Below are 9,897 nucleotides of genomic sequence, written 5' to 3'. Positions count from 1 at the left end.
TCCCTTATTTCTACTTTCTTAACGTACATCTTAACACATATTCTAGGGTATGGGTAGCAGTGGCCAGCGGCTAGCGGCGAGCACCAGTTAGCCGCGGCGAGCGGCCAGCGGTGAGCACCGGCTAGCCGCGGGGAGCGGCCAGCGGCGAGTACCGGCTAGCCGCGGCAAGCGGCCAGCAGCCAGCACTGGCCAGACGCCAGCGGCAGGGAATGGCGTGCGGTCAGCGTACTATTGGGAAACTGGGGGCATGGCTGGCGACCGGCAAAATGGCGAGCAGCTCGCCACCGGTGACTGGCGAGCGGCGAACGGCTCGCCACCGGCTTAAACATTTTATTTGCTAGTTTACAATTTTAACTGGCTAGAGCCAGCGGCGAGCAACGGTGAGCGGCCAGCGGCGAACATTTATTTCCGAAATTAGGGCATTATAACTTTGAACTTTTTGACAATGGACAATGTGACACCTGGACTCTCGGACATATGGACAGTCCGACATTAGGGCATTATAACCTTCGAACTTTTTGACAATGGACAATGTGACACCTGGACTTTCTGCCATTTGGACATGTATGTCCCTAAACTAAAGGCACAAGCATATACATACTTGGCTCATTTTTAGCACAAGTGAAGAAGGAACGCTCCTCTGAAATAAATGGTCTTAGTTTAGGTTATAGTTTAGTTAAGATTTTGCGTTAAATCTTTTCGCAGAAATATTATATTTGAACACTGTCATATCAGTTCATTTCCAATAAATAATAATACTTTATGTTATCGCCATATTATGATGCCCCTTTTCGTTTCTGTGCGTGAAATGAAATACAAAACAGTGCTGCCAATGTGAAATAATTAACAAACAGTTGGTAAATTAAAATTACTTCAATTTTTATATTTGTATTTCGTAAGTCTGTAAGTCATTTAGGTTTTTTTCATCTTTATACGTAATTAATATTCCTATTCACGTGTTTTTGATTTTGTAACAAATTTGAAATAAAATACCTCTTCTATCGCAAAGGATGATAAGGCCGAATATATAGTTATTTACCACAAAAACTTTTGAATTGTATAACCAAGCTAATAAAAAAAATTGAATTTGAATTTGAAGTTTAAATACAGTTATAAATTAGGAATGTAATGAAATATTTTGTCAACAATTAAATAGGGCAAAAATAGGGTAATTTATTATTATTATCTTACCATACTCTTTCTGTTAATGTGTTTGCTCATACTTGGCAACACCGGCTCTCTTTCTTTCCACAAATAGTTTCCGGTTAGTGTGCCAATCTTTTCAAGTTATTTTAGATAAAATAAGGTTCGGAAACGAAATAACTCCCTTTTCTTACGTTAGAAATAATATTTAATCGTGTTGTATCATTGGCCGCATAGGATTACCAATTTTCGTTGAGATATTTTGTGATTAATTTAGTATTGAATGTCAGTCAACATAACCCTACAAGCATACTTCAAACCGTGAGTAGAAGTGTGGTCGTATCGACTCTAATAGTACAGTGGTGTTCTAGGAATGGCTGACACGCCGGGACCTGCGCCGAAGGCGAAAGCGCCTAAATCCAAGGCTCCCAAGGAGAAGGTCGCCAAGGCAGCGCCTGCGGCACCTGCTGAACCCCCGAAGGCAATCCGTAAAGTGTCGTCGAAAGCGCGACATGGCCGGCTCTACGCTAAGGCAGTATTTACTGGTTACAAACGTGGTCTGAGAAATCAACACGAGAACACAGCGTTGCTGAAGGTACGTTGTAGATTCAATTTTATTGCTGATGCGAGATACAAATATGTAAATAAGGTTAGGTTATAATGGACTTTACCTGTAATCATAACCTTAACAATAACTTGATTAAGAGCATTGAAACAGCGAGGCGAATTTGATTTATAGGGAGTAAACAGATTTGCGATTCACCATTTAGGTTAGATTATTTACAGACTTGCACCATGCATTGAGATTGTTGTCGATTAAAGTAGAGAAGAGTAGGATACCTAAATGATGCCTTCAGACATTTGAAACCTGAATAATACATGTGGTTTTACTTATACTGATAAACATGATTGTTAATTAAATGTTTAGAATATACTGGCATTGTTATTGACTTGGTTAAACGTTTTCAGATTGAAGGCGCTCGTGGCCGGGAAGACGCCATGTTCTATGCTGGCAAACGTTGTGTATATGTGTATCGTGCCAAGAAGAGGACTCCCATTGCTGGAGGCCCCCGTGGCAAGAAGACCAAGCTGCGTGCAATCTGGGGCAAGGTGACCCGTCCCCATGGTAACTCCGGTGGAGTGCGTGCGCGCTTCAAGTCCAACCTCCCAGCCCATGCCATGGGACATAGGATAAGAGTGGTAAGCATTAATGCTTATATTTTGAAACTTACTTTACTATGAGAATATCTATCTACATAAAAGTTTATTCTAGGACTATTATTTCTGTTATGAAATAAGGAGCTGTTAACCATTCAATGTGACAGTTGAAAGTTCAATGCTTTTTGAATATTCTCTTTTCCATTGTGATTAATTTTATATTAGGCCATTCCACATTTGACAGAATCTTCGAGACATCGAGCTTGTTAGTTCAGAAAAAAAGTGAAGAAATTACAAGTCAAACCCGACTTCTAATTTCTTCAATCACTTATAACTCAAGAACGGCTGGACTGATCTTCATGGTTTTTGATTTGTTGTATTTGTCTCTGTCCCATATAGGAGAATAAGTATTAAAAAAACCATTGGAAAATTTACGAAAAAATAAAATAAAAGAAAAAACATTTTCTTTCCTATACAAAATGTTCATGGTTTTCCTGTTCATTGGTCTGCCAAGACCCTTTATCTCGGGAACGGGTGGAGATATTGAGTTGAAATTAAAACCATATACAGAAATATATTTTATAGTCCCTTGAAGTTGTGAAAAAATCAAATTTCTAAGTTAACCTAAAAAAAAAAGATACAGCCGTTAATGCCACAAAAACTTATATTTCAACATTCTAAAAGGAATCAAAATTTATAGGGTACTATAAGCAGTACTTTTTATTGACCTTAACATATCTTAATACATATAATTCTTCTGTATGTATGTTTGTCACTTCTCCTAAACAGCTGGACAGATTTAGATGAAATTTTGTGTTTAAGTTTCAATAGGTACCTGGATGGTTTGAAAACATAATTGGACTCGTTAGATGTGGTGCTGCTTTTCTGGGCAGGATGTCTGCTGGGTCTGCTACTTTATTGATATATATCAAGTTTCCTGTCTATACTCTGCTCATATCAAGTTATCACTTGGTCACTAAAACCCCTACCACTCCTGTTGTGAGAAAAGGGTCTTGCCCAGCACAAAAAGTTTTAGGCGGGCTTGCATGGAGTAGCTAGGGCTAACTATGTAACTCAAGAGTTAACTGCTAACCCTGGCTTAGTGATTTAATTATTTAACCCTAGTTACTACCAAGTTTAACTACTGCTCAGTGCTACACTGCACTAGACAGTTGAGTAAAAATCTTTTGATACCAATCACTTGTATTGACTGCAATGTGGTATATCAGTCCAGTATCAATCCAGGGCAAAACTTACAATTTGCTGTTGATGTTGTAGTTCTTTTGTTTCGAGGGTTTAACACGTTCACTGCCACCAATGCATATATGCGTTTTCGGAACTTCACCCAGTGCTGCTGTCATAATTATTCATACATCTTGAACACACATGTGCGTCGGTGGCACCTGTGGAAGTCAGGAGGCAGTGAATGCGTTAATGTGTATTTTGATAAAACTAATAATATGTGACAATAGTGATCTCATATAAAGTTGCTCACATTTATTAAGATTATTGTTGCACTGCAGCTTTGATGGGACAGAATTGTCTCAGTTCTTGTTGTTCAGCTAATAATTAATTTTGTGATAGTTAGGTATTTATTCGTATTATATTAACAATTAATTATTACAATCTGGTAAATAAATCTCTTGTAATATCCTCACATAATATTTTTCCTTGTTTCAGATGCTGTATCCTTCCAGGATCTAAGAGCCTGTTATTGTAAGCGTAATAAAATCCAAAAAAAGTCATTCTATTCTTTTATTTCTCAACTGTAGATGCTTGATAATGTGTTGTAATGTAACAGTAGCTCTTACATTGTTCCCATCATCCAGTTAATGTAAAGTTTTTTGTGAAGTTGGAGTTGCCCTATAATGGGAATGCGCTTTCGTTGCTTAAATACAAAAGAGCCACAAATAAAAAAAAAATGTTTTTTTTTTCAATCGCAATAATTGCATTTTAAATGCTATTTAACATGCAACTTTTTTTTTTGATTTCTGGCCCTTTTGTATTTAAGCAGCGATTTATACAATACACAGTGGTTTCTAATTGGTGATCAATTCAGTAATTGATAGCGGTCACAATGAGGGCTATCGTTTTTGGTCTCACTAGATGGCGCACTGTTGCGTGAGGTTTTTAAGTATGGCTTTCAAAGTCTGGTATTACGGGCGTGAAAACAAAGTTTAGATTAAAATCATATTTAATACACCTTAAAACCATACCATAAAAATATCGAGCATGCCAGTGATGCATAGTCCCCGTTTTGTTCGGAAAAAGGGAGGACAAAGGTTTCCGAAAGACAAAACTGTCTCAAAACACAGACATTCATTGCCCCGGAACGCATATTTGCCATAATTCATTTCAGATATTGCAAAATATTCACAAAATTATTCTAATTATAAATAAAATCGCGTAGCTCACCCAAAAACTGAGATTTGACATTTCGGAGACCTCACGCTACACTAGCGCATCTAGTGACGAATTCATACGCGATAGCCCTCTTTGAGCCACACTGCACAGAACCACATTTCCCTTGTTAGTTAATTTTTATTTTGAAAAGTAACAAATTCTTTATTACCCTACTAATTTTGTTGTCTATTATAGTGTAGTCGAAAAAACGATTCTGTCGATGTCTCTTTTCGTCCAATAGTAAATAGTATCGATATGATGGCATTTTAAGCAAGATTGCAAAATATCAAGGTAAATGGCAGAATATCATTTTTTATCCAGTTATCCAGTGATATTTTTAACGAATTTGCATTATGGGTAAGTTCAGCTCAACGTCAGATCAACGTAGATGCAACCGATACTATTGAAATAACGGTAAGAATCGATTATCCAAAACTATCGATAGTATCGATAAAGCAATAGGTACTATCGATGATAGTTCATTCGTCGTCAAGACAGATATTATCAATAACTATCGCCTCTAAACTATCGATAGTATATTGAAACACTCGATAGTGGACTATCTAACGGCAACACTAGACATAATGGAATCGTGAGATGCACTTTGATTACAAATCACTAAAAAGCGAGAAATAAAGAATGAAGATTGTTTTTTGCAAAAAAAAATCCCTGTTTATATTTAATTTTATTCATCACTAGAATTATCTAACCACATTAGAGTTCATGTTTCGATATCTTTGATCACGTTGGCTGCTCCGAAATATCTGATGGTGATGGCGACTGTACAATATTTTATTAAGCTTAGCAAAATAATTGAAAATCCGTCCCATCCTCACGTGCCAATGGGAACAATAGGTCTATGGAATAGCCCAGCTTTAGAGTATAATAACAGCCCAAAAGTTGCAGAGTTACAGTTACGTGTAGCTTCACAATTCTAGAGAAGGGGGAGTCACGGGTCGATAGCTAGAAACGCATCGATCGGTGAAAAATATATTAACCGTCGACTGGATATCAATGTGGTGTGTGGTGGAGTGTTGTGGCGCTGTAGCAACGCGATTCCCACCGGGCTGACAAGTTGTTTACGTGACGTCTGTGACACAGTACAAGTAATAGGAGAGTATAAAGCGGCAATTTACACTGCGTCGTTCACCTAATGCGGTCATATTATAAGGCGGTGGCAGCTGTCGCTCGCCGAATGCGGCCGACTACCGTGTTCTTTACACTTTTGCGGTCGCCGCATGCAGCATGCGGCGGACGACTCAGTGTAATTGCCGCTTTATAGGCAGTTGATGATACTTAACTGATAAGTACGGCAAAGCTTGCGTGTATGCTAGCTGTGAGATGTCACCTCTGGAGATACGCCTAACACATGCTTCTCACACTGTCCAGAAAAATATATCCACGCCACTGTTACCTACACCGGTTTATAGCACAGGGTATAAATACGACGGTTTGGCGGCAAAACATGTACACCAATGAAATTTTGTTTATAACTTTTATTTTGGCACTAGAAATGAGGATCTGCCGAGTCCTACCAAAATTTAGGCGTCCTACCCCCTCCCAGGGGGTATGGTCAGGGGCCCAACGTGTAAAAAATGTAATTTTACAAACTAGGCGAGTGAGGTGTCATTTTTTATACTTACGAGGGGAGGTACATACAAAAATTCGCGGAACGAAGTGGTTGTGAATTAAATAAAACAATTGAATTATTTTTCTTGTTTAGTTTGATTACCCTCGAGTTAAATACATTTTTTGGATCTATAAATTAATTTGTATAAGCCATTAAAATAAATTTTTTTTCTTTGCCCTCGAACTAGCCGAAATTACCTCCCTCACTTTTTCGTCAGTATTGATTTTTTTTTACTCGTAATTCTTTTTTCAAATTTGCGAACAAATATTACTTGCTAGAGGTCAGATCCGGGCTGTAGGGGGTTGGACCAGCGATCCGAAGCTCCAGTTTTGTATATTTATAAGCTCCTTGGTCGCGACCAACTCGATTTTTTTATAGTGTTGTACCGTTGGAGGTTGGATATAAGTAAATTCAATTTATTATTATTCTCATTTTTTTTGTAGTATTTTACTTTCCTTACAGTCGCAATGAAAAGTAGTGTCTAACTCGGGTGAAATTACCCATTTCCCCTAGAACTGAAATGGGTCACTTTCAACCCTTGGTTATCAATCTACTATTTATGCCTAAGCAAGTACTGGCTGTTTGAGTTTATCTAAGTTACTTGAAGTAAATTAAAAATTAATTACTTTTACTCCCTCCCTAGGGACTAAAGTACTCACTTTACTCCCGTTTCGTAAGGCAATATTGACCTACTTATAGAGCATGAGAAGTGAAAAGTAAGATTTTACACTATAGGGTTGAGCGTAATACTAAATCCAGATTTATTTTTATCCATCAAGTGGATTGAAAAAATAGCGGGATAGGGAATAAATATAGCTAGGATTTTTTCAATACTAAATAACTAGGTAGCTGATTTATAAACCTTTTTTTTCGTTCAATGTGACTGACGAAACTAAATAAGAGCAAAAGCTAGTACATGATGTTAGCTTTGTGCCTTCCCATCGTTTCCCGGAACTATACTATACAATACATACCTATAGATAAGTAAGTGGCCAATACGAGTACAACCAGTTTCGTGTAATCGGGCCATGCACAGGTACCAGTAAGTATAGCCAATACTTCGTTCTGTGTCACCGTTGTGTGAAATGGGACGACAGCCGTGACATGGATACCCAGTTCTATTCATATCGATCGGGAATCAATGGTTATTATTTTATTGATGATGCCGCCGTATTTCATTCAATAATCATGATGAATATTGAGTAATTTCTCATTACAGCTCATTTACATGAGTAAAGTTGGGATTTGTTTTGTATGATCGATCGGATTGGACGTTTTATGAATTTGTACTAAGTACATACCTACCTACTGGTTATTTTCCGTGACATGAAATAGCCACATTATAGCTACATTATAGCCACTTTATATTAAGTTTTCAGAGCTCCACTTATATTATAAGGACGCAGAACCATCTCAGTCAGCTCAGCCACGCAGAGCCACTCAGCATCGAAAACAATCTCTGTTCTGTGTGAGAGTGCATGAAATGTCCACCTTATCTCTCAGTTAACAAGATTCCTTTGAGATATAAGTTCACTGAGAATTGCCAGTTCTCCAAGTTTTGTAATTTCATCATTCATACAAAGTTTTGTGATTTTAAATATCAACAAAAGCGTATCGGACAAGCCCAATATAGGGTTCCGTATCCATTACGAAAAAATCAAGTAACATTTTCCCAAGGATTTCGTATTGTGTACGGAATCTACCAAGTTTAGGTATATTTAATACCTTAGGCTGCTATTTACTCTTAAACTACTATTTATTCTCACGCAATCTTAGCCGTTATAATTGTCTTTGTAAATTTGATATACTAACTACCATCCTGAATTTTTTCAAATTTTTCCACCCAACAGTTTACAAAAGTTTATAAAGGTGGTTTTAGATTGACGATTGACAATTTGCTCTTTAACGTTGAATATTTCGCAAACAGATCACTGAATCGAAAAATCGTTTTGGAAACCCCCATGGTTTTAAAAGACCTATCCAACGACACCGCACACTAGGAAAAGTCGAGAAAAAAAACACCCTCACTTTACGTCTATGGGAGGTACCGTAATTTTTATTTTTTATTTTACCACTTTGTCAGCGTGACTGATATTTTATGTATATTCATGCCAAATTACAGCTTTCTAGTACTAACGGTCTCTGAGTATCCGCGGACAGACAGACAGACAGACAGACAGACGGACAGACATGGCGAAACTATAAGGATTCCTAATTGACTACGGAACCCTAAAAACGATATTATGGACAACTAGCTCTTGCCCACGGCTTCGCACTCGTAAACCATTAGGCCTAGTAGTTTAATCAAAACACCGGGCGGGATGTCTCAAAAATTCCCGTGTGAATTCACAAAAGTTAGATTATGGATTTCATTAATGTTTTAATGTTTCAAATTTCATGTCTCTAAATATACTTTAGGTATATACTTGAAATTTAGATATTTGATCCCGATCCCGTAGGTATATCGGGATACAAAGTAATCTTTATGTTATTCTGGATGTTCATTTGTCTACATGCCCATCCAAATCCGTCCAGCCGTTTTAGCGTGGAGTACGTACGCACGCACATACAAAATTTGACATTTATTATATAAAAATTCGTAATACAGATTTAGTAATTAACACTAACAGAACTGTTCTACGTCTGAAGAACTTTAACTGTGGTTTAACTCTTTCTAAGCATTGATTACAGCCTGACTGACTTGTATAGTGTAAGTAAGCTTCAGTAGGATTTGATTTGCTCCATTTATCCCACTTTCACCTTACCACAAAACAATAATTTACGCAGTTTACACAGCTAGAGGTCATAAGTATGTACTCGCATGAAATACAGGGAATAGAAAATATTTTTTGCTTCTAATTGATCATAATACATAGACTATCTTGATATTGGCACATATTCTTTGAGGGCCATAGAGTAGAGGTGCGTAAAAAGGTATTCTTTTTGAATTCCCGCCGGATATGGATAAGACATTTTTATTAGAATTACTCCTGGTACCGACACGCACTATGCTATGCCGGTTTTTATTAGAGTTGTGTCCTAGGATAATTGGTTAATGGTATCAAATCCCACTATTATTATTATGCGAAAGTTTGTAAGTCTATTTGTTTGTTTGTTTCTTCAAATCTTAACCGCTAAACCGATTCAGATGAAATTCGTTATATAGATAGTTTGGGTCCCGGGGAAAGACATAGGATAGTTTATCCCGGAAAATTGCATAGTTCTCGCGTACGGACGGAGTCGCGGGCAACAGCTAGTAATTTAACATACCTAATCGTTCATTTTACTACCTTCGCGTATGAAGTTGCGGGCAGATATTATTCACTCTACCCTGATGTTTATCTATATTAACCTAAGTAAGCAGAGTATTTCAGCAAACAACATGCCCATTATGCCTCTTTGTAACAGAGTCATAATGCATTTTGTTATTGTTAAACAAATATATTGTATGAAACTACATAAACTCTGTAATTGGATAGTCATCAAGATGATATATGAATATGAATAAAACCAAGCTTGTCACACGCAAGGTCGCTGAATAAGTAGCTAAGCTAGGAAATGTT

The 9,897-nt window shown here is 37.4% G+C and overlaps 1 protein-coding gene across 2 annotated transcripts; it reads left to right on the top strand.

The window, feature by feature from the left end:
- Window positions 1–1,192: 1,192 nt before the first annotated feature.
- RpL35A (ribosomal protein L35A) lies at window positions 1,193–4,046 on the top strand. 2 transcript variants are annotated; one of them, XM_074092994.1, is made up of 4 exons: window positions 1,193–1,264; window positions 1,515–1,738; window positions 2,113–2,343; window positions 3,982–4,046. In XM_074092994.1, the coding sequence occupies exons 2-4, from the start codon at window positions 1,517–1,519 to the stop codon at window positions 4,003–4,005; spliced, it is 477 nt and encodes a 158-aa protein (XP_073949095.1). In that variant the 5' UTR covers window positions 1,193–1,264; window positions 1,515–1,516; the 3' UTR covers window positions 4,006–4,046. The 2 variants fall into 2 exon arrangements, with proteins under 2 accessions (XP_073949095.1, XP_073949085.1); XM_074092984.1 differs by having other exon boundaries at window positions 1,204–1,306.
- The last annotated feature ends 5,851 nt before the right edge of the window (window positions 4,047–9,897 follow it).

This window comes from Choristoneura fumiferana, chromosome Z, assembly GCF_025370935.1.
Source record: "Choristoneura fumiferana chromosome Z, NRCan_CFum_1, whole genome shotgun sequence".
NCBI lineage: Eukaryota > Metazoa > Arthropoda > Insecta > Lepidoptera > Tortricidae > Choristoneura > Choristoneura fumiferana.
The sequence above is the reverse complement of the archived record's forward strand: the minus strand, read 5'-3'. Positions and strand labels throughout refer to the sequence as shown.

Excerpts from the sequence above, each read along its gene's own strand:
- RpL35A (XM_074092994.1), top strand. The coding sequence starts at position 1,517 with ATGGCTGACACGCCGGGACCTGCGCCGAAGGCGAAAGCGCCTAAATCC. Across the intron at positions 1,739-2,112 it reads AGAACACAGCGTTGCTGAAG|ATTGAAGGCGCTCGTGGCCG; the intron begins GTACGTTGTAGA and ends AAACGTTTTCAG. Across the intron at positions 2,344-3,981 it reads TGGGACATAGGATAAGAGTG|ATGCTGTATCCTTCCAGGAT; the intron begins GTAAGCATTAAT and ends TCCTTGTTTCAG.